This window comes from Ursus maritimus, unplaced genomic scaffold (genome assembly GCF_017311325.1).
Source record: "Ursus maritimus isolate PB19 unplaced genomic scaffold, ASM1731132v1 scaffold_3, whole genome shotgun sequence".
NCBI classification, from domain to species: domain Eukaryota; kingdom Metazoa; phylum Chordata; class Mammalia; order Carnivora; family Ursidae; genus Ursus; species Ursus maritimus.
In genome coordinates, this window is record NW_024425563.1 from 27,954,179 (window position 1) to 27,979,914 (window position 25,736).

A 25,736-nucleotide genomic window follows, 5' to 3' on the forward strand; every position below is an offset into this window, starting at 1 on the left:
AGGAGGTTTGTATGGCTTGCAGAATGTTACTGTGTCCTGAACTGTTCATTTCCTTAAGCTGTTTTTAATTTTTAAAGTGATACAGAAGTTTAAACCTTTCTCTTATTCACAGCATTGAGCTACTCTCTTCCTTGTGACTGTTTAGCGCATGAGCTTGAAATCTGCCAATTATGTAAGTTTTTAATGACGTCTTTCTTCTTCCACAGGCCTTCAGGGTGGTCAGATGTTCTTTAATGCAGTTAAAGAAGGAGACACTGTGATATTTGCCAGTGATGATGAACAGGATAGAATATTATGGGTTCAGGCCATGTATAGGGCCACAGGTCAGTCATACAAACCCATTCCTGCGATTCAGACCCAGAAACTGAACCCCAAAGGAGGGATTCTCCATGCAGATGCTCAGCTTTGTAAGTTTTGTTGAAAAATAATCTGATTATCAATTAATAGCCTTAATAAGATATAAAATTGAGACACATTGTTTCCGTATCATGGTTTACTTCATTAATGAATTCCTAATTGAATAAAAATCATCTGTATTAGTAGCCATAGAATCAGCTCTGTAATTTTTCCACATAGATCTAGAGTAAATGTTGCCTGGGTTTTCAGTCCTGAATTTGCCAAGCATTGGGGTATATCTGGGAATCTCAAGAACACATAAGAAAATTCTCCAAAACTTCTTCAGTAAAATTTATTTTAACTTATTATTTAACTTACATGTTCTGTAAAAATGGGAAAAGTACTGCGAAATCAAATAGGCATCACTAGGACTCCAGAACACCAAAACGATGAACCTTCACTTCCTAGGGTTGTTCTTAATGGTCCAGAAGGATAACAGGGCTATTTTCTGTTGTAGACTGATAACAAAGAGTAAGTCATCAAGCCAGCTTTCTTTATCTAAATACCTTAGTATTCATGCCATCCTTTGTATGCTAATTTAAATCATTTAAAAAATTTTATATTTCATTTGAGTCTATAAATGATTAATAACAAATGATGTAGTAATTACAGAAACATTTTCAAACACAGCTTTAATAATCATTAAGCCAAATATTCTCACTTGTTACACTTCTTTGCAGAGTTGCTCTGGTCTCTTCTGTAGTTTTTCTGTGACTTTAAATTCAGTTTTTGACTTTTTAGTCAAAAGGTTCTACTGTTAAGGCTCTTCTCCAGGGGAATAACATCTTGACATGCATTATTTTGTTCTTGTACTTTTCATGCATCAAATAACCACTCTCTTTTCACTGTCACATCTGGGCATCTTAATGGTACATTAAGCCAAATAATTAAAGATGGACGATGAGCTCAAGTCCAGCTACCTTTGTGTTTCAGGGTTAGAAGTATACATCTTTACACTTACCACAGACCATCTTCCTAGAACTTCATGCATAGTATATGAACTTTAAAATAGTATACTTCCATTTCTCCCCTTCTACCCTCTAGACTATTCTTGTCCTACATTTTACTTCTACACATATTAGAAATCCCACAGTACCTTGCTATTATAATTATTGCCTTAACAGTCAATTACCTTTTAGGGAAACTTAAATAATATGAGAAAATGTTTGCTATATACTTACCCAATTATCAGTTCCAGTGTTCTTCATTGTCTTATAGAAATCTTTTACTTCTTGGGCGCCTGGGTGGCTCAGTCGGTTAAGCGTCTGCCTTTGGTTCAGGTCATGATCTCAGGGTCCTGGGATAGAGCCCCACATCAGCCTCTTTGCTCAGCGGGGAGTCTGCTTCTCCCTCTCCCTCTGCTGCTCTGCCTGCTTGTGCTCTTTCACTCACTCACTCTCTCTCTCTCTGTCAGATAAATAAGTTTTAAAAAAAAAATTTACTTTTTGACAGACTTCTTTTGACTTGCAAATCTGGTGGTGATTAATTCTTTTAGCTTTCTTATATATGAAAAAGTAATTTACCTTTCTTTTGAAAAAAAAATTTCTTTCAGTTCTTAGATTTTGCCTCCCACTCTAACGCCTTTTTTTATAAGGAGAAATGTGCTCATTTTTGTCTGTTCCTCTGTTCGTAATGTGTCTTTTTCCCCTCTAGCTGATTTAAAGATTTTCTCTTTAACACTGATGTTGACCAGTTAGCTTGTAATGTGCCTTGATGTAGTTTTCTTCATGAAAATCTCCTTGAGTTTTATTCTAAGACACAGTTAAGTCACTTGGAAACAGTTCAGTCTTTTCAGGTTTTACTTTAAGTTTTGTTAGGTGGAACTAAACAGTGTCTAGTCTTGGATTAATTTTCACCATTTCTGGCCCAGGACTCTTCTTAAAGACCCTGATGATCCATGGATTCTGAGGTTTCCTATTGGCTGTTGAGAACAAGTACTGTTGCAGGCTCTGTGTGAGTTTTGGGCACTGCCCCCTCTAATCCTTCAGGATGATTTCTTCCCTGGCCAGAGGCAGTCTCCTCACATGTGTGAGGCGGTCAGTATTCAACTAAATATGGAAAGAGGAAAGGGGGAGAACCGTATTCGTGCAGGCAAACTCTAGCCATTTTGACCTTCCTGAATTGTCAGGTCCGTCTTCTCAACTTGGGGAGCACACGAGTGCTTTGTGGGTTCTTGTTCCCTGTGCCACTGCTTTGAAAGTTTCTCCTGGTCCTCACTGGAGCCTCAGCTCACTTCATTTGTTTCCTCTCAGGAGTCACTCTCCTTGGTTGTCTGATGTCCAGTGTTTTGAGAATTATTTTTTTAATGTATTTTTTCCCTCAATTTTTAGTTGTTTCAGGTAGGACGTAAATCTGTTCTTCATGACTGCATCCTGACAAGAAACAGAATGATTGGTTTTTGAAAGTTAGAGCAAGATCTCTCAACTTCGCCACTATTAACATTTTGGCCCAGATAATTCTTTGTTTCAAGGGTTGCCAGCAGGGCTGTCCTGTGAATTGTAGGATGCTTAGCTTCGTCCCTGACTTCTAATCACTAGATTCCGGTAGCAAACCACACACACCCCCCAATCTGATAACCAAAAGTATCTCCAGACATTGCCAAATGTTGGGGAGGGGGGGACAGAGTTAAAGGTGGGCTAGAAAAACCCTCGTTTGAGAACCACTGAATTACAGTGACTTGAAAATTATTTTTTTGTGAGAAGGTCTCCTCATTCACTTGTGTTTCAGTATTTTGTTTTCAAATCCTAAGTGCAAGAAATACCCAAGGAGTGCACTGGGCTCATGGATATCATCCATATCGTGTAGTGGCAAGAAAAGTGGTCAAGAACCACTGGCCTCGGACATTAAGTCCATGACTGCGTTATATAGAATTAATGAATATGACATCTAGTAATCAGTTGATTCAAATAGCCGTGTCATCTCTTTCTCACAAAACCTTTCTACTATCAGATATTAGTCTATTGTCAAAGCAGTGTTGATTAGGCTAAGTGGAATGTGGTTTTCTAGCCCCTTGATTCACTCGTTCCAAAAAACCCAAACTTGTTCTAAGAAGCCAAAGTGTTTTGATTATGTTAACAGCAGCTTTCTTGTATTCCAGATGTTTTGTGAAGTTTTCTATCACAGCAGACCCTGCTGTTTTATCTTTCATTAAAAAGGTGGGGGAAGGGGTGGAGGAAGGAAGAAAAATGTGTCTACCTCATTGAATGAGAATACTGATCTTGACCTCTATCAAAGAAGCCATTAGACTTCTTCAGAGAGTAGTTAGCCCTTAGTATTTTCTTCCCTTCCAGGATTTCCATGGCATTTCCCCTTCTTTTTTGATCATGTCTGGGAAAAACAACTTTCAGAGTCATTAATAGAAAGTAAGAAAATAATATGAAATTAAAATGAGTAGTTACAGAAATCAGTATGTTCCTAATCCATTTAAATATGCTTTTTTATTCCCTTGCTGACCTATAGCTGGTAAGGGTAAGTATTTTCATGATATTTTTTTTTTGCTTCATTGTATTAAAATTTTTATAATAATATGATTTTTGAAAGAATATGATCTTGTTTACAATGTCAATCTCCTACTTTCTTGGCAAACACAGAATATTTAGGTTAACTTTACCTACCTGTTATGAAACAAAAGTCTGTTTTTGCCACAAGAGAAGAGTAGAAACAACCTAATATCTACCTTCATGTGGGCATAAAGGTAATGCCTGTGAAGTTGTTATAATAGCATGGAATGTTAAGTGGAAAAATACTAAATTATGTATGTGATATTTTAACTATGTTAAAAAAAATTTATACGTATAGGTAGAATTTTACCTAAACTACTCACAGTGGATGACTTTAAAGGAATTAGTTACTGATTCATTTCCTCTGTTTTCTGAATTACCTTTGAAGTATCTATGTTATAACTTAAAGAAAGCTCTTTTTTAAAACTAAACATACTAGCTAAATGTTGAGATAGAACAAAAAAAATAAATGTATAAAGTCTACCTTATTTGAAAACAACATTATCTGTTTTGGGATATAAATGATGGTATGTATTTATAGATTTTTCTGATACATCAATCTGTTCAACTTCCCTGTTTCTTTGGTTTTCAGGATATTTAGAAATTCTAATAAAACAGGGTAAATTAGGTCCAAATTTACTGCTTCAAACAGTGCATTGCCTTTTGCCAGACTGACAGACATTCTTTGGTTAAACTATCCTTTACTATGCAAAGCACCTGTTTTTCATTTTTCTCTCTTAATGTATATAATGTAATACAATATGTATGTAACATAATACAATACAACACAGTACTAGTTGCCTTCCAATAATAAAGAAATGTCAAAAATGAACCAGAAAAGTTATCTTCTTTGTAAGTCAAATTTTTTTAAAAATTCTTAAATCGGAATATAAACTTACATTTAATTTTATGAGCTTATTTTCTTGATTGATCTAGTAAGTTGAATTTCACACTTCATAGGTATGTTTTACTTTACATTGAATATATTATTTCAAATGTTGAATATTGGTTTGCTTTGCTTATGATTCTAGGTCAGTATGTGTTGATTAAAATTGTCATCATGTGAAAATATGACTTAGTTGTTATTTGCCTCAGAAAGCAAGATGTGTAAATTCATACATCCGTTTTTAGTCAATTTAACAAAACAAGCTAAGAAATTATTTGGGTCAGTAATAGAGGTGTGAACAAACTCTTAATATATGTATCGACGTTTCTCTTTGGTGCTCAGCGTAAAATATGTACATAAAACAAAAAATATCAACCAAGGTAATCTACATAAAATTTTATAACCTGAAACTTCCTATTGCCACGTGGGTGTTACAGAAAGACACGAGGTCCTTCACGTTTAACTTCTTGTGAATTTTCAAGCTTAGTGAGAGTTGGAGCTACAAGGAGAGTGTAATCAGGTGTGGGTATCGGTAAATGCAGCTACGGGCATGCTCTTAACCGTAGGACAATTTTAAACCAAGCTATTGTATTTCAAAAGGTCCATATGCTGCTTAGCTCAGTTCAGAATTTTGCAGAGGAGATGAGCTCTTAGGTAGCAGCACCTTCATCATCGTCCTTTTGGTACTTGAGTCCCACGCCTGGACACCTGAGTGGTCTAGATGCCAATGAATGGCCACCTCTTCTCCTGCAGTGTCCCGTTTGCCTCTCTCTCACTTCCTTTTCCTCCCCCATTTTGTATCCCTAATTTCGCTCAACACCAGAAGAAGAAAAAAAGAAAAAAAAAAAAAAGGCAACATTCTTAGAATTAGTTGCAAAGGAAGAAGAAACATTTCCATTAAATTTTTTCCCCATCTCACATTTGGAACTCTGACTTAGATGCCTGTCCTGGGGCTTGCATTCCTGAGCCCATAGGGGCTGGCTGTGGTCAGTCCCCACCAAAGAGTCCCCTCCCACACACCACGGGGGGGCCTACCAGCTTGCTAAGGGTCCTCACGTTGTTTTGTAGGCTAGCTATTTTCAAGTCCATGTTAACTGTTTAAATTGGTACCGTCAGCCTACTTATTCTTTCCCCTTGACTTCCAACAGCTATTACCCTAATGAAAAATTTAAATTTTCAGGTTCCATTTGAATAAGCGTCTATAATTCCATAACTCTATAGCAAATAATAATCTTTCTCAGTTTGGGTTTTATTCCATCCATTTCTACCACACCTGGTGACAGTACCGCCTCAAGACGCTGGAGCATATATCCAGCTGTTACCATAGAGACTCTCCACCAGTACCCTCAATTACCACGTCCCACATCTGTAGTTAGTCCATAGGTTAATCATCACAATTCATGACAGTTTGGCAGTGCATTGTTCAAGCTCCTATCTTGTTGGTTTCTTTTGATAATTTTCTTACATCATTTTGGAAGACAGACTGAACTGAAATTTGTCATGAGTACTTTTTCATTTAAAACCGGTCACCATAGTTTTGTGTTTTAATAAACATTAATTGAAGATAATCAAGTATAACCCAGTTTTCAAGCAAGTATCCAAGCCTTGCATTTGGTTATGTAATTGATTGAAAGCACAATTCATTTGATCCAGATGATATCTCTGTGTTTTCTAAGAGTAGATGTAGATATGTTATCCCAAGAGAAAACTATATGAAAATATTATTTAATAGAAATAAAAAACTAGGTAATATTTTCACAATAGATGTTTTCCTATTTTACTTTAGTTCATGAGAGGATTTTAAAGTGAAAGATTTCTCACACAGAAAAAAACTGTTGCTCTTTCAAAATTTATTTCTTCATAAATTCATGGAAACGCATCAGTGGTGCATGGTGAAGTATATTTGCATAAAATATTTTAAATTGTGCTTATCAGGCATATAAAGAAAGAGAGATGCTTGGTCTTTACAGCCTGTGTTTTGAAGATGGGATAATCCCAAAGAATACATTTCACTTTCATAGAATTATAGCACTAGAGAGATTGTAGGGGTTTTTTTTTTAATAGAATATTGTTCGCCTACAAGTTTTATCACTGTCAATATGGAATCTGTTTTTGTGACTTAAATTAGTATTAGGAATATTTTTATCACTAAAGGTAATCATTGGCAAAGTAATTTTTCATTCATGTGTGTGATTCCAAAGTGTTTGACACGTTAGCAAATACATAGTTAGATTTTGTGAGGAAAATGCTTCATGAAGTAAATTCATGTTTGAAAATATGATTTGGGGAAATGAAACAGACTCATTTTTTTTAGGAACATATAGATATTATTTAAAGACTATATACCCATTGCTTTAAAATAAAAATTTTGCTTCTATAAACCTGTATAAAAAGTAGAAGTAAAAAGAGAATTATGTAGAAGGTAGTGTACGTATTTATGTAACGTATGTATTTTGTAGAATAAAAGAAAAATGGATTTTCTGTGAAATTTCTTATATATCCTGTTCTCAACAGATAAGCCACTAATGGGTGTTATTTTTAACTTCTTGTTATGACCTTCTCTGGTGAAAGAAATAATGAATAAAATTCAGCAGTTGTTTTATAGAACTAGCAATTTCATAAAGGTGACGCTAAAAGTTTTTTTTTTTACTCAAGTAAATGGGTAAATGAAGATTCTAAGATTATTTAAAATACAAAATAACAGTTTTATAATATACGTGCCTTGCATTTTTCAATAGTCTGTCTACTCATTTTATATTATTTTACATTATCATATATTGTAACTTTGAAAGACTTTCTTTCGAAAGACTATCAGACATTAAGAATAAACTACAAGAGGAGTTAAATTGTCTCATTTCTCAGTTCAGAAAAGCAGTTTAATAACATTTAGTGTTCATCCAATTAATACTAATCTGCCACATGTAATGCATTTAATCACTCCGTTAAGTAATTAGCAAATATACAGGAACACATGTGCCAATTTCTGCATGGATCATAGCCTCGTACCTTCCATCATCAATGAAGGCCCATTCATTGCTTACTTGGTGCATTCACCTTTTGATATCTGTCACTGATGTGGCATCTTTTTTTTTTTTAATGTGGTTCTGAAGACCCTTCAGCTTGAATTACATAGTTCTTCCATCCACAAATATGGCTGCAAGTTGAACTTGACACAGGATCAATAGGATCTGGGCTAAATATCTAAATGTGACTGATTATGTTAGCATCATGTCCACAGATCAATGCTGCGTTTTATTATGAGCCTGACTCTATAATTGCGTTTAATCAATAAACTTTTGTCTCCTTTCCTTTGCAATTTTAGGATTGTACCATATAGGTTGTGAAAACTACATTCAGCTTACATTTAGGACTCTACTTCTTGTAATTACCAGAATGAGATCTGTCTCTGAATTTTAAGGAACAATGGAGCCTCAGCTCTACCATTGTCAGGAGAGGCCACTTTTATCCCGATAACTGATTGCTTGCCCGATGTGCACTACATTTCTAACAGAGCTAATGTAGTAACACCCCAGCACTCCTTTTGGGTGGCGTGTGGCTTTTTCTCTCTATACTTAGTAAATAACTCACATTGAAGACTTCGACAAAACATACCATTAATGAAAGCAATCATAAAAGCTTGCCTTTTGATAAACCCGCAGGGTCTACAGGCGTTGAAAGATGCAATCTGTAAAGAACAATAAATTTGGACCTTTGATTGAAGTGCCATTTGGGATGTTATGCTTTGTCTGCATATTTGCACAAATATGATGCCCCCTTTTTCATGTCTCTTAAACTTGAAGCTTGAGAGCATTCATTGCCATTTCTACATTAAGGTTGGTCCCATTAAAGACTTTAAAAAAAAAAAAAAAAAGACTGGAAGTGGTCCAGCAGAAGCCTGTGTGTTCATTTCTGCCCTAGTTTGCCACTTGGAAAGCAAGCTTCTAGCCATCATTGCTGTTTTTTTTTATGAATAGACCTGGGTCCTTTTCCAGCCGGTTCCTTCTGTAAATACATACTTAAAATGCATCTACCTTTCTTAAAATTGGAAAATATGATTATTTCTCTGATAAATATTAGAAGTGGCTTAGAGTGAAAATAAAATTTTCTCATTTCAAATGATTTGCAGATTTTTCCAGGTCATTTTTCATTAGGCTCTCAAAAAATTGCAATTTATGTCAATGTGCTGAATTCTTGGCATTGTATTTTTTGTAATACAAAATAGTCTGTTATCATGAGACATGCATCTTGTGTTCAAAAAGTGTATTTGCCCATTATTAAGCCAGAAAAATAAATGTATTATACATGCTTCTCTGAATTTACAGATGCCGACCGTTTTCAGAAACATGGTATGGATGAGTTTATTTCTGCTAATCCTTGCAAGCTTGACCACGCCTTCCTTTTTAGACTACTCCAGAGGCAGACTTTGGATCACAGACTGAATGATTCCTATTCATGCTTGGTGAGTACAAGTCTGTCTCTCCAGTTTCCTAGAGGTTAGAATGAAAAATCTTTTTCAAAGTGAGAAACACTTGTTATGAAGCGGCATTTTATTCCTGACTCCTTTAATAACTGTAGTCGGGAGTTAGGGATAAAGGATTCCAATCGATTGCTTCCCAATTTGAAAATTATACACTTGAAGACCACTGCTGTGCCACTCAATACACGGGAGAGTAGGCTCAAACAGACACTGAATTGTGGTTTATCAGTCCCTCTGGAGAAGGCCAAATGAAAATAAAGGCTTTAATGAAGATTAAACAAAAAAAAGCCAAAAACAAAAAAACCTCTGGGATAGGATTTGCTAACACCTGTATAGACATTTTAAGGTTTAAATTCTGCTCACCAAGTGTTGCTAACTTTCATTTCTCTCTTTTGTTCTAGAAAGACAACCTAAGTGACAGGGAAAGAAACAGTGTGAGAAATGATATGACAGGGCCACGTGTAACAGAGGAAATCTTTGGTTTCATTTAGCCCTCCAAAGATAATTTGAATTCCTTAAAAAAGATAAATAAATGGAATTAAGTAAACTGCTACTCTCTCTGTGTTGAAACCAGCCCAAATTTGGGATATAAAGTATAATTAACATTTTGAAGGAATGCTTGACTCCTCAGAATGTGGGCATTAAACTGCAGCCTAGTGTCCCTGAGTGCCCTTCCAAGGGTTTATATTGTCAGTGGCAATTCCTCTGAAATGTATCCAGCCGGACTATCCCTATTTCTATCACCGCAGAGTCTCTTGGCTGCTGAATGTGGCAGCTACCTACAATAAAGCTACGTTGTCTTGTTTAAGACTTCAGGATGTGCTCCAAGCTCATTGGAGATGTTTGAATAGACAGGAAGAACTGAGACTACTTATTGCTGTGATCACAGCTTTCTGCCCTGATAAATCATTTTAAAAAATTTTTTTCCTGATAAATCATTTATAGGCTCTTTATTAAATACCTATTATTCAACATGTAACGGTATGGCTTGAACCCCACTCAGCCCAAACTTAACATGAAGAGTGAGAGCATCACAAAACCCTATGGTATCTTTCCAGGGGGAAGTACACATAGAATGGACACCAATAAGGGACTTCCATGGTGGACTCCACTCAGCGGAGTTAGTTACTGAATTCTCAGAAGTTGTTTGCGTTGTGTGGGTGATCCCACGTGTCATGAGGACTGTGAGGAGAGCACAACAGTGTGTCTTCAACTGTATCTAGAGGGTAGTGAGCATGGTGTGATGAGAGGGTTTGGAGGCAGGATGGCCCTGGATGTCAGTCATGACTCAACAACTGATTTTCAGTGTCTCGAGCGAGTCACTAAATGTCACTGAACTGTAGCCTATGTTCCGTACCATGGAGTCTGTAGTAACTCCCAGGCATGGTGACTGATGTTACACATACACGTGGTTTGTCTCTTTGAGCGCCTGCACTATCGCCACACTATTTGGGGGCTCTTTTTTCTCCTCTTCTTTGTGTTTTTGCTGTCTTACCTTTCTGCATTTCTCACCAGTCTTTTCCTTCTCTTGCACAGTTATCCTGCCCCCTTTTAAAACTGTTTATTTTAGTCCATATAATCCATCGGAACACTTTATTAGGCAGCTGTGCTTAACCCTGACCTGCAGTGTTAGCCAGGCAGGCACCTGCTGGTTCACTTGGCTCACAAGCACACACCAACACACACGCACCCTTCACATCTCATTTCAGGAGAACTAGAAACTACTGTAAGCCATTAGCTCTTGTTATATTGGTCATAGAAGGACAAACAGAAGGAGAACAATATCCCAAATAGGCAAATTCCCGAATGGTATATGTTTACTACCCCTAGACTTAACTGAAATTTTCTTAGTTCACTTTATAAAATGTTTTTGGCAACAAGTCAATTTCAATTATAGTATCTGCTTTAACCATCCTCTTTTTAATTGATCCATACAGGGATTGAAGATTTTCAGAATGTTATTCTCTGTGACTGACAATTTAGATACTTGGGAATAAATTTGGCGAATTTTGAATGACAGTGGAGAAAAGCAGGTTGCCCATGCCTTGCCGTGGCAATGAAAAGAGAATAGTATTTGGTGACGAGCGTCCCAGATCAGGTCCAGAATTGATGACATTAGCTTTATGAAAATAACATGAAACATACCACTAATAAAAAATGTCAAAAGACACTTGGATTCAGCTTCTTCTTATAACGTCAAAGAGCGCCTGCAGAAAAGCAAATCCTAGTATAGAAAGGAAACAATTTTTTTTTTTCTTTTTCAGGGTTGGTTTAGCCCTGGCCAAGTTTTTGTGTTAGACGAGTACTGCGCCCGTTATGGCGTGAGAGGCTGTCACAGACATCTCTGCTACCTTACAGAACTGATGGAACATTCAGAAAACGGTGCTGTCATTGACCCAACCCTGCTCCATTACAGCTTTGCATTCTGCGCCTCTCATGTGCACGGCAACAGGTATTTTTACTTGCAAACGCACAGTGAAATGTGTAGGGTTGACTTGGGAAGAGAGAAAAATGTGCTTTGCCACCATCACCTAGTAACAGATTTTAAATAGCAAACACTTCTTGCAAGAGGCGGGGAAAAAACCCACAAAGGAAAAATGTACATCAATATGCTGTTGATTTAGGTTGGCTGCACTTTATGTTTCTTTTTGCCGTTAAAGCCACTTGAAAGAGAAAGGAAGAGAATATCTATGAGATTAGAAGTTGCCTTTTAGTTCTTATGTACCACCTAGTACTAGGGTCTGCACAGCCTAAGTGTCCTCGGTATTTCTATTGTTATGCATATGATGTCTGGGCCAGGCTTGCTGGTAGGTTTGTGTATACCCGATGATTCTTGCTTTTCCATTTCTTGCTTCCATTGAAAAAGAAAGATAAATAAGGAGGTTTATGAATCTTCTTTTAGCCCCTTCCCTTATCTGTACTTTGGGAACAAGTGTCTCCTTTTAGTGTTCTGAGCCAAAAGGGTAAAAAAAATCACCTAATGCAGGCCCCCACAATCATGTGCTTCTAAGCTTAAAATCTCTCCATGTCTCCGTCCCTCTCTTCTCTTAATCCTGTTCCCAGGGAACTTTACTGGGGTTCCTCCCACAAGGAGGTACCCTTTCTCCCATCCCTCCTTTAGCTTGTTTCAACCATTATCCTTTCTCTCTCTCTCTCCTCTCTCTCTCCCCTTATTTCCTTTCTTCCCACAAGCCTGTGTAAGCTTTTGTTAGCCTCACAACAAAGCAGAGTGGTCAAGGGACGCTGCAGTCAGACTGCCTGGGTTCAAAGTAATACGAATTGATAGTGTGAGGTAGGGCAAGCCTCATAATCTAGTCTTGTCTGAACTTCCCAAGCTGTGAGAAAGATGTAACATGGTATCTCTCTCAGAATGCACGAATCATCATAGGGCTCAAATGCATTCATACATATCAAGCACTTCCAACAGTGCCAGGCACACGAGTAGTCAAAAAATGTTAACTGGTAGCTTACGTTGTCTTAAGCATTGTTACCCTGTCCAGCTACCTTTCCATTGCTCTCTTTGATCTTCCCACCCAAATTTCCCATTCCTCTCATCTGGCTTCTAGCTCCTCGCTTGCCAACAAAGCCTCTTGAAATAGGTTGGGTAAGGACCTAATTTAGTTGCCTTTTCTCCAGCTTTGCCCTCCTTGCTCCCATCGAAAAGCTGGTGCTCGGGGCTTTCCGAGGGCTTGTACTGTTTGAGACGCTGCATAGCTTCCCTGACGCAGCACCATCTCATCTCAGCTCCCCTCTTTCTTTTTGACCATCTCTTTGCTAATAACTTTTTCCTTCAGATTCCCAAGTGCAGTATAGTTCTTTTCTCACATCTGCTCTTGAACTTGCTCTGTTCTGAGAATGTTTCTACTTCACAGAAAAAATTGTGCGTCAGTGATCTTGCCCCTTTCCACAGCTTCGGTGACCTGTCTTTATACAGATAATTCCAAACCAATTACTCTCCTCAACTATAGGTCTCTATCAACAATTGACAGCTGGAATGTTCTGGCACTTTCAACTCTCTGTGTATAAAATGAAGTACATCATCTTGGGGCACCTGGGTGGCTCAGTCGGTTCAGCCTCCGACTCTTGATTTTGGCTCAGGTCATGATCTCAGGGTCTTGGGGATTGAGCCCTGCATTGGGCTCAGTGCAGAGTCTGCTTGGGGTTCTTTTTCTCCTCTCCCCCTGCCCCTCCACCCTCCTCTAAAAAATGTTTGAAAAAAATTAAGTCCATGATCTCACTAAACCAGCTCCTGTACCTCTTTTAGCTCCTAGCTGGGTGCCTGGCGAAAAGTAACACTCCTGGCACAAATAGGTGTTCAGTAAACATTCAATGAATGAATGAACAACTGAATTAGTTATGTGACTATCACTTCCTTTCATGGCCTCTTCATTTTTCATTCGTCTTTTACCTCCTAGACCCAGTCTGTTGCTCGTGCCAATGTTCTGCCTTTGTAGCACCCCTCAAGTTGGTCTTTATCATTTCCATTGCACTGTCCGAACTCAAGCCTGCCTTTTCTTCTTGCTTATTTGTCTTTCTACATCTCTCTACTGCTTCTTTTTCTCCCTACAAGAGTCTAGCAATCACCTTCAAAATTACAGATTAACTTTTATTCTACTCCTTTTAGAAGACTTCAGTGATTCTTGTCTGATTATGAAATTAAAGATAAGTTCCAAGCTTTAGGGTTTAGTTCCAAGTATTAGGGTTTTCTCAACATTGTCGTTGTCCCATCTACCCATACTTCTCTCCAAGTATCCCTCCCCACATAATCTTTACCCCAGGCAACTCGTTTATTCTCCACATAATGTTTCTCTTTTTCCAAGTTTGATAGTCCGATATCCTAAAACTCCGTGGAAGACTTCTGTTAACACAAACACAAAACACCTCTTACCTGTAGTTTCCTCATGAACTTTCCCATGCAAATCTACATGCTAAATCCACACACACTCCCCTGCTTCTGTCCCACAAGGCCATATTTTGAAGGCAAACACTGGTTCTCTTCCCCTGTTATGCTCTCTAGGAGGATGTCCACACTGCCTTGCATGTTGTGGACACACAATAAATACTTGTTGAATTGAAGTCATCGTTGTTGCCACTTCTCATCCCACAGTAAAATAAAACCAATCCTGGTCTCAGGATCCGTTCAGGGTTTTACCTCGTTATGGAACTCGGCCTTACTTGGGAATTAGGGGAAAGTTGCAGATGATAGTCCTGTTTCCCGTTATCCCAAAGTAAACCATCTTCATTCCACAAACTTCGGTGGGGGTAGGGGGGTGGCAGGAAGGGGGGCAGTGAGAACAGGGGACAGTTGGGATGGCGAATGGATAGACAACATGAACGGCTTTTTTTACTAAACCCGTTTCTTAGCTCCTGGTTCTGTCTTACTTCCTCCTGACCAGTGGATATCAAAATATAGGTTTCCCAAGGTTAGGCAGGACTCTGGAATGCAAGAGGATAAAAAGGTTGCAGTGAAACAGACATACCCAAAGAATTTTGTATGATCAGATTATTTTAGTCAATAACACTGAAAGGGATAATTAAATTGCGAACACTAAGTAGGAAATTCAGCTAATGCTTTCCCAAAACGTCTGTGTTTGAGACACATGTTAATGGAAAGTTACTGAGGCACCTGGAAAGCGCTGCCTCGGAGGCAGCCTGATTTGAATCTATAGGTTGCCATAGTTACTTTTATTCTGTAAAACTATTGTTTTCTTTATAACAGTACACTGGAAAGTGTAATTTAAGGTGTGTTTATATGTTCATGCATGTATTATACTTAATATTACACATTAAATCAATTTTCCAGGTTAACGTGTACATTTTCAGGTATCTCTGGGTGGTGTAAAACAAATTTGAGTAAGTCTGGGATTCCATATCTAGGTGACATGTAGCTTAAGGAAAAAAAGGGGAGAAATGCGGGTTTTAGGGAAATTTGAACCTCAGTTAAAGGTAGACTAACGTCTAAGATAAACTGAAGGGTATGATGTTTCCTGTAATCTTTAGCGTCTAACAGATATCATTCAGAAATGTCATGCTGTCACAAAGAAAGAATGAAAAAGAGGCAAAAGATCCCTACTTAAATCTAACTCCAAAATCTGCAAAGTGACCCAGATTGGGCAAATCACTTAACCTTTCTGAAACTCCAATGTGTCATGTGTAAAAGGGGAAATACAAATACGAAGGTACTAGATAATTATACTCTCTCAGTATCGATTAGTTATTATTCTAACATGCTTGCCTTTGCCACCCAGCCACGGGGATGTAAATTGTGAGAGGAGAAAACTGGGAAAAGTAGGTAGAGCTGTCATACGTCATGCTAAGTGGAAATACTGCAGTGCATATGTAATTAGACTCTTCAGGTTTTTGCTAATAGAATATTCGGGTTTTAACAACCTCGCCTTATGAACATAAGCTTCTCTTATCCAGGTCTGTGGTATCTGATATTTATATAGACTTTTGTTGAAAATACTGTCAGTGTCAAGTCTGACTTTCTGCAGTGCTTGCCATAGTCTCTCTTTATGATCATGTTATATCTGTCAAGACACACATTCAGAGCACCGTTTTGCTCATGACCTGAGCTCCCTCTGTCAAAAATTCAAAAGGAAAAAGGATTGCCTTTTGTTATCGACCGAAGTGAAGGACAGCAGTGCTGTCTGGATCTGAGATGTTTCCGGGAGCACCTCCTATTACGCGGCTCCGAGCTCTCTAGGTGCTCTCTGCCCCCACATCTCCCGTGAATAGCACTCGGAGTGGTTCAGCAGTCAAAGAATAGATTAAACAGAAAAGGTCTGGCTGGTGCTAAGACTGAGGAAGAGAGAGAAAAAGAAAGGAAGAAAGAAAAAACTGAGTCAAGGACAGAAACAGACACATTCCTGCAGGAGGACAGCCGCACACGTCTGTGAATAGCACAGCCACTCGCTCAGCGATCGCGCCGCTGAGGACCGACAGGAAGGAGAAAAGAGACTTTCGGAGACAATGCATCACGGGGCAAAGTTCTAGGTTGAGATGTGTGGTTATATATCTTGGTTTTGCTAGTCAGGCTGAGGGTGGGGAACTAAAGCAGCAACACAAAATGGCTTTTATGTCTCAGTTTACTGTAAGGTGTGTATACAATGTATTCACTGGCTCCGCCGGTTTAGTGGCGCTGTCTGCGAGCTGCCGCACACCTGACAAAGGCCAGCGCAGGGGCGCGAGCTCGCAGGAACTGGAGCCGGATAATGCCATGACTAGCGTTCGTATACAAAGTAATCCCTACTTTCTCTCGGCTCCAGGTTATGTCAGAGTAGTAGGTAGCCTTCGTGGGATCAGTCAGGTTATGATATGACGCTGTTTCCGTCTTCACAGATAACATTTCCTCTTATTTATCACTTCAGAAATTGTGCCTCAACTTCCTGTCTCTAATTTTAGAGACAATGACGGCGTTTTTGAGTAAAATCATAGATAATTGCATCAAATAGGCTCATCAAGGATTTTCCTTACCACTTTTTTTTTTCCTTACCACTTCTTAATTCTAGTCTTTGATGTATGACATAGGGAAAATAAGTGTAAGTGTCCTGTCAGTTGTCAATCTGGAGACTGCTCCTGGGACAGGTGGACAACCAGATCAAATGCTGTAAGCAAGGTTTATCTTCACGTGATGTGGCCAGTTGAACAGGTTTCAACCTACAGGCACAAAGGTGGAAGGGACAGTAATCAATGAGTAGCTTTTCAACATACTCTGAGGCTTCTTTCTGGATTATATCAGAAACTATAGAACAGGGGCACCTGGGTGGCTCAGTCGGTTAAGTCTTCAGCTCAGGTCATGATCCCAGGGTCCTGGGATCAAGCTCCACATCGGGCTGCCTGCTCAGCAGGGAGTCTGCTTCTCTCTCTCTCTCTCTCTCTGTCTCTCTGTCTCTGTATGTGAAATAAATAAAATCTTAAAAAAAGAAAAAAGAAACTATAGAGCACCCTGAAATCTGCCTCAGTCAAGCTTGCCCAGCAATAGTATCTGTCCCCACTGAGCCTGGAGCTCAATACTAGAGCAAAGTAATTATGCCTTTCCAAAACAAGACAGACAAAAACAGAAAGTGAGTGGTAGGTGAAGAGACTTAGTATGTTGCAAATAGCACTGAGCTGGAAGTCAGAACGTCTGTCTTCCTGTCCCGGCTCTCTCATTTATGAGCTACTTCCTTTTGAGCATTTGGTCCTGTCTGAGCCTCAGTTTCCCATCTGTTCATTATGAGTAATTACAGCAATGCTGTATACCTCATGTTTTTGGAAAATATTGTGGGTCTAATGGGACAGTGGCCAAGACATGACCAAAAGCAGGAGTCAAGAACGCAGTCATCCAAGATAAGTAAGTCACTAGACCGCACCCTGAGGAATAGTTATTAAGGTCACCTATTCATTTGCCTCTGTTTTCCCTCCATGCCATTCATTCACAGCATAAAGCTCAAGAGTTTTCCGAAATAATGCATAAAAGAGCACACTGAATTTACCACTGCAGGTAAATCATTGAGGAAGAGACAAGGCAAAGGGTTTTTTTCCTTCTTTCTTTCTTTTTTTTTTTATTATGTTCGGTTAACCAGTATATTGTACATCATAAGTTTTTGATGTAGTGTTCAGCAAATCATTAGTTGCGTATAACACCCAGTGCTCATCACAATATGTGCCTTCCTTAATACCCATCACCTGGTTACCCCATTCCCCCACCCCCCTCCCTCCTGTAACCCTCAGTTGGTTTCCCAGAGTCCAGAGTCTCTCATGGTATGTCTTCCTCTCTGATTTCTTCCCATTACCAAAGGGTTTATTCAACATGTGTTAGAATACAAATCAGGTTAACAACAGAAGCGAAAGCTACCCCTCTGGTGTAGCTTTTCTTAAGCATGGGAACTCTGGAGCCTTCTTAGCATCTAGAATTAGGTGGGGAAAAGTTTGGGGTCTTCAGTTGGATTTCCATGTAGTTTTCTAATGTACTAAAATTTTTTAAGAACATAGTAGGTAATGCTTAATAATTAACACAATAATAAACACAAAAAGCTATCTCTGAACATCTGTACCACTTACTGTTTCTGTTGCCAGTCAGTTTAGGGTTTTTAGATCTATATTGATGCACAAAATTGGCCTATTATTTTCCTTTCTCATACTGCTCCTATCAAGATGTGGTATCCAGGTTATCATAGCCATATACAGTGAGTTTGGGGAGCTTTCCAGCTTGCTCTTTGTAAGTGTCAAATGACTTATTTTTTTTAAGATTTTATTTATTTATATGAGAGAGAGAGAGTACAAGCAGGGAGAGCAGCAGAGGGAAGGGGAGAAGCAGGCTCCCCACTGAGCAGGGAGCCCGATGTGGGGTTCGATCCCAGGACCTGAGTCAAAGGCAGACACTTAACTGACTGAGCCACCCAGGCGCCTGACTTACTTCTTGTTAATAGTTATAAATAACTCACCTTTAAAACCATATGGGCTTTGAGACTTTTATGTGGAAAGATTTTTACCTATTGCCTTAGTTTAAGAACTATACAAGCTTTCCGTTTACCTCTTGAGTGAGTTTTGTCAGGTTATGGCTTTCCAGGAAATAGTGCATTTTATCTGAGTTTTCATATGTGTTGATATTAAGTTCATGTTCTCTTTGTACTTTTTGCTCTACCTGCTTTTTGCACAATCTAATATTGTTTATTTTTACCTTCTCTATTTTCCCCTCAATTCATCTTTCTGAAAGTTTGTAAATTTTATTAGTCTTTTCGAAGATCTAACTTTCAGCTTTGTTGAACTAGACTGCTCCTTTTCACTAATTTTTTTTTTAAAAATCGACTTTTTAGAATAATTTTCGATTTACAGAAAAATTGTGAGGATATTACAGGGAATTTCTGTATTTGTTTTCTCTAATGTTACTGTCCTGCATTAGCATGGAACATTTGTCAAAACTTAAGAAGCCAACATTGACACATTACCATTAAACTAACCACCAGGTTTTATCTGGATTTCACAGTCCCTAATGTCCTTTTTTTCTGTTCCAAGATCCAACTCAGGATGCCATTTGTGTTGCATTCAGTTGTCATGGCTCCTCTAATCTGTGGCCGTTCCTCAGTCTTGTCCTGTTTTTCATGACCTTGACAGTTTTGGGTAATTCTGGTCAAGTATCTTGTCAAACATCCCTCAATTTGGGTTTGTGTGACATTTTCATGGTTGGACTGAAGGTGATGGGTTTTTGAAGAGATGAAATACTCTCTCCTCTCATCCTGTCAGGGAGTGTGTGATATCCATAGGACACCACGAGTCATGTTAGCCATGATCACATGGTTAAGTAGTCTATGCCAGGTTTCTCCAGTAAAGATAGTATTTTGCTATCTCTGTGTTTTTTGAAAGTCACTATGTCCAACTCACACTCAAGTGGAATTAAACGACACTTCCCAGAGGGAGGACTAGCTACATACATTATTTGGAATTCTTCTGCAAGGAAATTTTTCTGTTCCCTGCTATTTAGTCAACCATTTGTTTATATCAGTTTGGATTCATATGTAGTTACTTGGTACTTTGGGTTATAATCTGATACTGCTTTATTTTGTTGCTCAAATCATTCCAGCTTGAGCCATTGAGAGCTCTTTTAGACTGACTCCCTATGATGTGCCCCATCTTTTTTTTTTTTTTTTTTTTTTTTTTTTTAATTTAAAGCACTTTATTACTTTCTGGTACTAAAACATGCTTCAGACTCTTCTTGTGTTTTCCCTGACTGGTGAGTGGAAAGCTGGCACTACCATGGTGGTTTCTTCCTTCTACTTATGGCAATTTTTACTTTGTATCTTTTGAGGCTGTTTATTAGGTACATTCAAATTTTAAATTGTTAAATCATCCTGGTAAATGGAAATTATTATTATTTGATGACCCTTCGCATAACTAACAATGCACTTTGCATTCAAGTTTACTTAGATGGTTATTAATGTAACCTTCTTTTGGTGAGTATTTGTCTGATACATTGATTCATACTTTTAGCCTTTCTGTATTCTTGTGTTTAGTGTACCTTATAAATACCAAACTCGATTCTGATTTAATTCTCCATTATGACAATTTGTTTTTTAATCCCTTTAGTCCATTTACAATTAGCATGTGTATTGATGCAAGTAGATTCATTTCTGCCATTTTATTTTGGCCTTTCTTTTTTTTTTTTTTTTTACTCATGTTTGTAAGCTTTTTAGGGTTTTTTTTTCTTGCCCTCTTGTTTCATCCAGGTCCTTCTATTTTCTCCCCTTCGATGGTTTACATTTTCCACCGTTAAGGTTTTACTGTGCATATTGCTAAAATTTTAAAGGTTTATGCTAAGCAACAAATTTCCTCTCCTTCTAAAGAGTGGAGAGACCTTGGAAAGTTTCGCTCCAGCCATGCCCTTCCTCGCTGACATGCTTATTTTGTCTGGTATTTTAGTTGTATCCTTGTTTGCTTATTTTCTGTTTTATACTCAATATTTGTTTAGATTGAGAAGTTATTTTCCTTTTTCCTAAAGTATGTTCTTTGGAATTCCTATAATGGAGCAACTACAGATAGTGAATTTTTGTTTGGAATTGTGCTTGTTTCATCCAAGTTTGTTAAAGAACATTTTGCTGGGCGTACAGTTCTGGACTGGCTGTTACTTTCTCTCAGAACTTTGACGATAATACTCCATTCTCTTGTGGCTCCTTTGTTCCCAGTAAGAACACTGTTCACACTCTAATTGCCATTTTTTTGAGGGGGATTTATCTTTGCTCTCTGGATACTTTCAAGGTTATTTTGTTCTTTAGTGTTTTGTGGGTTCGCTCTACATGTGGATTTCTTTTCATGGATTCTGTTTGGGATTCCTGTGGATTTCTGATCCATGTGCCCTGATACTGAGTAAGCGTGGATTTCTTTGAATTTACTCTGATTTGGATGGGAAGATCCATGTTTGCCATCATCCTGGAATATCGTTATCTCTTTAAATACTGTTTCTCCTCTAATCTCACTCTTTTCTAAAATTCCAAATATCCATATATGAGGCGTTTTATCTTCTGTATCTCTCTGAATGTCTGTAATACATATTCTGTCTACTTATTTCTCCAGCTGCATTCTATGTTATATTTTCAGTTCTGTCTTCTTCTTTTTTTTTTTTAAGATTTTATTTATTTATTTGACAGAGAGAGACAGCCAGCGAGAGAGGGAACACAAGCAGAGGGAGTGGGAGAGGAAGAAGCAGGCTCCTAGCAGAGGAGCCTGATGTGGGGCTCGATCCCAGAACGCTGGGATCACGCCCTGAGCCGAAGGCAGATGCTTAACGACTGCACCACCCAGGCGCCCCTCAGTTCTGTCTTCTAAACAGAACTTGGCAAAGTTTTTTCTATATAGGGCCAGATAATAAACATAATAAATCTTTTGGGCTTTGTGGGCCATATGGTCTCTGCCACTGTCATTCAACTCTGTGTTTTCGTGCAAAAAGAGCCATGATCAATATGTAAATGAATGAGTGTGGTTTGTGTTCTAATAAAATTTTATTCATAAGAACAGGTGGTAAGCTATAGTTTGCCAACCATTTCTCTACTTAATTCTCTCTTTAGCTATAACATCTACTTTTCAACCCACATATTGTGAGTTTCAATTACTAAATATTCTAGTTCCGGAAATACTATTGGGTTCTTTTTATTTTTTATTTTATTTTATTTTATTTTTTTTAAGATTTTATTTATTTATTCGACAGAGAGAGAGACAGCCAGAGAGAGAGGGAACACAAGCAGGGGGAATGGGAGACGAAGAAGCAGGCTCATAGCGGAAGAGCCTGATGTGGGGCTCGATCCCAGATCGCCGGGATCACGCCCTGAGCCGAAGGCAGACGCTTAACCACTATGCCACCCAGGAGCCCCTGGGTTCTTTTTAAAACCCATTTGATTATTTCTGAACATCTCTGGTCTGATTCTTGGTTTTTATCCCCCCCCCCTTTTTCCTTAGACCTTTTATAAATTATATGCTGATCAATTTCAATAACTAAATTTTCTAGGTGTTTATGTCCTGTTTCCACTGACATTTTTGTTATGGTCACTGTTTTCTTACTCAGCATTTTGTTTGTTTGTTTTTTTAGTAAGCACATATATTTGAAATTTATGAGAATTCTACAAGGCCTGGGTTAAGAATACTTTCTTCTAAAGAGAATTTGCTCTTTTATTTGGTGATGGAGGTGCTGCTGTAGCCACTTTATTTTCTTATCTTGGGGATTTCTTTGTTGCATAGGTGGTAGCCAGTTGAATGAGGCCAGGCATATGGTGTGTATTCTCAGGAAAGACTCTTTCACTCACTCTGTAGATGGTGTAGAAACAGGTTTTCTGGTTGGCTTCCCATTATAAGAATACCGATTCTTTCTGGACCATCCTTTAACTGATAGTACAGCCCATTCACGGGTCCCAGTTTTTGCAGGAATCTCAGCCCTCCATGGGGTCGCTGACCAGTGGTGCATTCTCTTAAAGGTAGCTGTAGGGGCGCCTGGGTGGCACAGCGGTTAAGCGTCTGCCTTCGGCTCAGGGCATGATCCCGGTGTTATGGGATCGAGCCCCACATCAGGCTCCTCCGCTATGAGCCTGCTTCTTCCTCTCCCACTCCCCCTGCTTGTGTTCCCTCTCTCGCTGGCTGTCTCTATCTCTGTCGAATAAATAAATAAAATCTTTAAAAAAAAAAAAAAGGTAGCTGTAAAGCCTCCTTGGTACCCACATTTCCCCCCAAGGCAGCCCTGGTGTTCACACTCATCCCTACTTTGGTTTCAGTGTCTGGTTCATTTTCTTGGCCTTGGGAGAATTTTTTTAACTTTGTTATAAGTTCAGCACAACATTTAACTGTATGCTTGTTATAACTTATGCAGTGTTGAGGTGTTTTGTAGTGAAAAGGGATTTTTGGTTATCAAGTCAATCCGCTATACTAGGAGCAGAAGTCACATGATAAAATTTGAATTTTGAAAGAAAGTATTTGAACATCTCTCTGGAGAACCTGTTGGAGCCCTTTCTGTCACCTCTGCTTCAGGCCCCACCCGATTAACTGCTGCTCGGCTATCACATCTCAACTTATATAACATTCCCAAACGGCCTCCTTCCCTGAAAATCCATACTACCCCCGAGCTTTGTGCTTTTGCCCTTCCTCAGTGTCATCGTACGTTACTGTCTGATTTTCCTTGTTTATGCCTTTCCCTATTACAAACTCTGTTAGGGCAGGAGACGTTTCTGTTGTGCTTGTATTACCCCCAGGACCTAGGCAGGCACTCAGTAAATATCTCTTAAGTAAGGAAATGACTGGCATGCGACCATCGGTTTATAAATTTTATGGGTGAATTGTTGGGGCACTTGGTAAGTAGAGTTCACAATTAGATATTGTTCTTAATCAAATGCAGTGATTTTTGTGACCCGTGGGAAGACCTTGTGTAAACCAGAAAACTTGTATCATTTTACCACACGGAAATTAATAGATTAAGAGAATGAAATACTCTTTTTATGTATAAAATTGAAAATGATTATAACAAATGATAAAAACCGCAGTTGATGAGGTTGCAGGGAAATTAATCATTTCGTGCACCTGGGTCACAGTGCAGACTGGTAAGTACTTTCTCAAAAAGCAATTTTGTAGTATCTATCAAATGTTGAAAATATCATTACATTTGTCTTAGCTTGGGCTGCCGTCACAAAATTCCATCAGCTGGGTGGCTTAAACAATAGAAATGTATTTTCTCACAGTTCTGGAGAATGGAAGTGCTTTTGAGATCAGGGTGCCAGCACGGTCAGGTTCTGGGGGAGACTCTTCCTAGCTTGCAGATGACTGCCTTCTCCCTGTGTCCTTAGAGAGAAATCCCACTCTTCCTCTTCTTGTAAGGCCACCGATCCTATCAGATTAGTGCCCCACCCTTATGACTGACCTCTTTTAACCTTAATTACCTTTAACCTAAACGCCTCATCTCCAAATATGGTAACATTGGGGGATAGGACTTCACCATACGACTTTTCATTCAGGGTGGACACCGTTCAGTCCACAGCACCACTTAAACTAACAAAATACTTTTATGAATTTACCCCCAAGGAAACAATAAGACATGGGTTAAAAAAAAATAGTGTAAGATTACACATATGTAAGAATATAAGTATAGTATATACTCTATGGTAGGAAGAAATAGAGGAAAAAAGTCTAAATTCTAATGGAATATTGGATTAATAAATTCTGGTACATCCGTAAAATGAAGTATCATGCTTCCACTGAAAAGCATATATAAGGATATTTGGATAATGTGAGATGTTGATACTTCATTAAAAGAATCAAAAAATAAAAAGAATCAAATTATAAATCATAATTAAAATGTAGGATTTGATTTTATAGAATGAAAACTGGAATTATATTTACACAAGGGTATTATCTATTATTTATGATTGGGACATTTAAAGAAATTTTAAGTTTTATCTTTGTGTTTTTCTGACTTGCTCTCCTAAATTATGTACATATAGACCTTTACCTAAAAAATTGGTTTGTTAACATTAGGTATGGGGCAAAGACGATCTATCAGAGAATAATACCAATCTTAATACTCTTTATTTTTATCTAAAAATCATCTTGATATTTTATTTCTCTTGAATTCTAGAATGATGTGCTGTAATGAATTTAGTTTGATTCCTGGAGAGGCCCGTTATCAAACACCTTGATTACTGTCCACGACCTGTCTGTTCATCAGTAACTTAAGACAAAAACTGAGTCACAAGATCTCATATCCTCGTAGAGTCCAATTACTGCATTTTTTAAGAAGTATTTTTTTTTTAGAACCTCCAAAGAAAATAGACTACGGTAGGAAATACAAATAAGAATTAGGAGGGAGAAGTGTTTGGAAAGAAAACAGGGTTTTTGAATTTCATTTACAAAATATTTTCTCATAGAAAATGTTTCTTCCAGCTCAATGACCATAAGGGTTAGATTAATTTCTCTGGACAACAAAAATTTCAGGGAAAATGAAAGGACACTGATTATGTGACCAATATGTGACCATCCAGATGAGGTACCATTTTGTTTGGAAGAGTAAGAAGTGTTTCTAGGTTAGGGAACAGAAATATGAGACTGTTGTTTTCTGCCTCCTCTTCCCATCATTTCTTATTCTCATGCTGTGTCTTCCTCTCCTTTTTATTCTGTTCACAAATGGATATTGGTGGGAAATACACGAAGTGCAAAGTGACTTTTACCTGCTGTGCTGTGGGCAGATTGACAGTTCCGAAATGCTACTGCCTATGTGTCTCTCCCTTCTCATTTTGTCTAGAGGAAGCCAAGACGTCCTACATTCCTCATGGGGGAGAGCATGTGAAAAGAAGCCTCTAAGAAACTCAGAAGCACCACGAACTTGGTCACTTGCCCTGTCATTGCTTGCAACATAGCTTTCACTGCAAGCCTCCAAACTGCCAGGGCAAGGGATCCTACTTGATGAGCTGAGGAATGAGGGGGTTGATGGGCTGGTGAAGGAAATCTAGCTCATCAATTTGCCAGACTT

The 25,736-nt window shown here is 38.4% G+C and overlaps 1 protein-coding gene across 3 annotated transcripts in view; it reads left to right on the plus strand.

The window, feature by feature from the left end:
• Positions 1 to 25,736, plus strand: part of CADPS2 (calcium dependent secretion activator 2) — a 528,567-nt gene that overhangs the window by 375,223 nt on the left and 127,608 nt on the right. For all 3 annotated transcript variants that reach the window (XM_040644062.1, XM_040644063.1, XM_040644064.1), the window contains exons 11-13: positions 207 to 407; positions 9,105 to 9,241; positions 11,524 to 11,711. In XM_040644062.1, the coding sequence (XP_040499996.1) occupies positions 207 to 407; positions 9,105 to 9,241; positions 11,524 to 11,711 (526 nt within the window). The remainder of the gene's footprint in view (positions 1 to 206; positions 408 to 9,104; positions 9,242 to 11,523; positions 11,712 to 25,736) is intronic.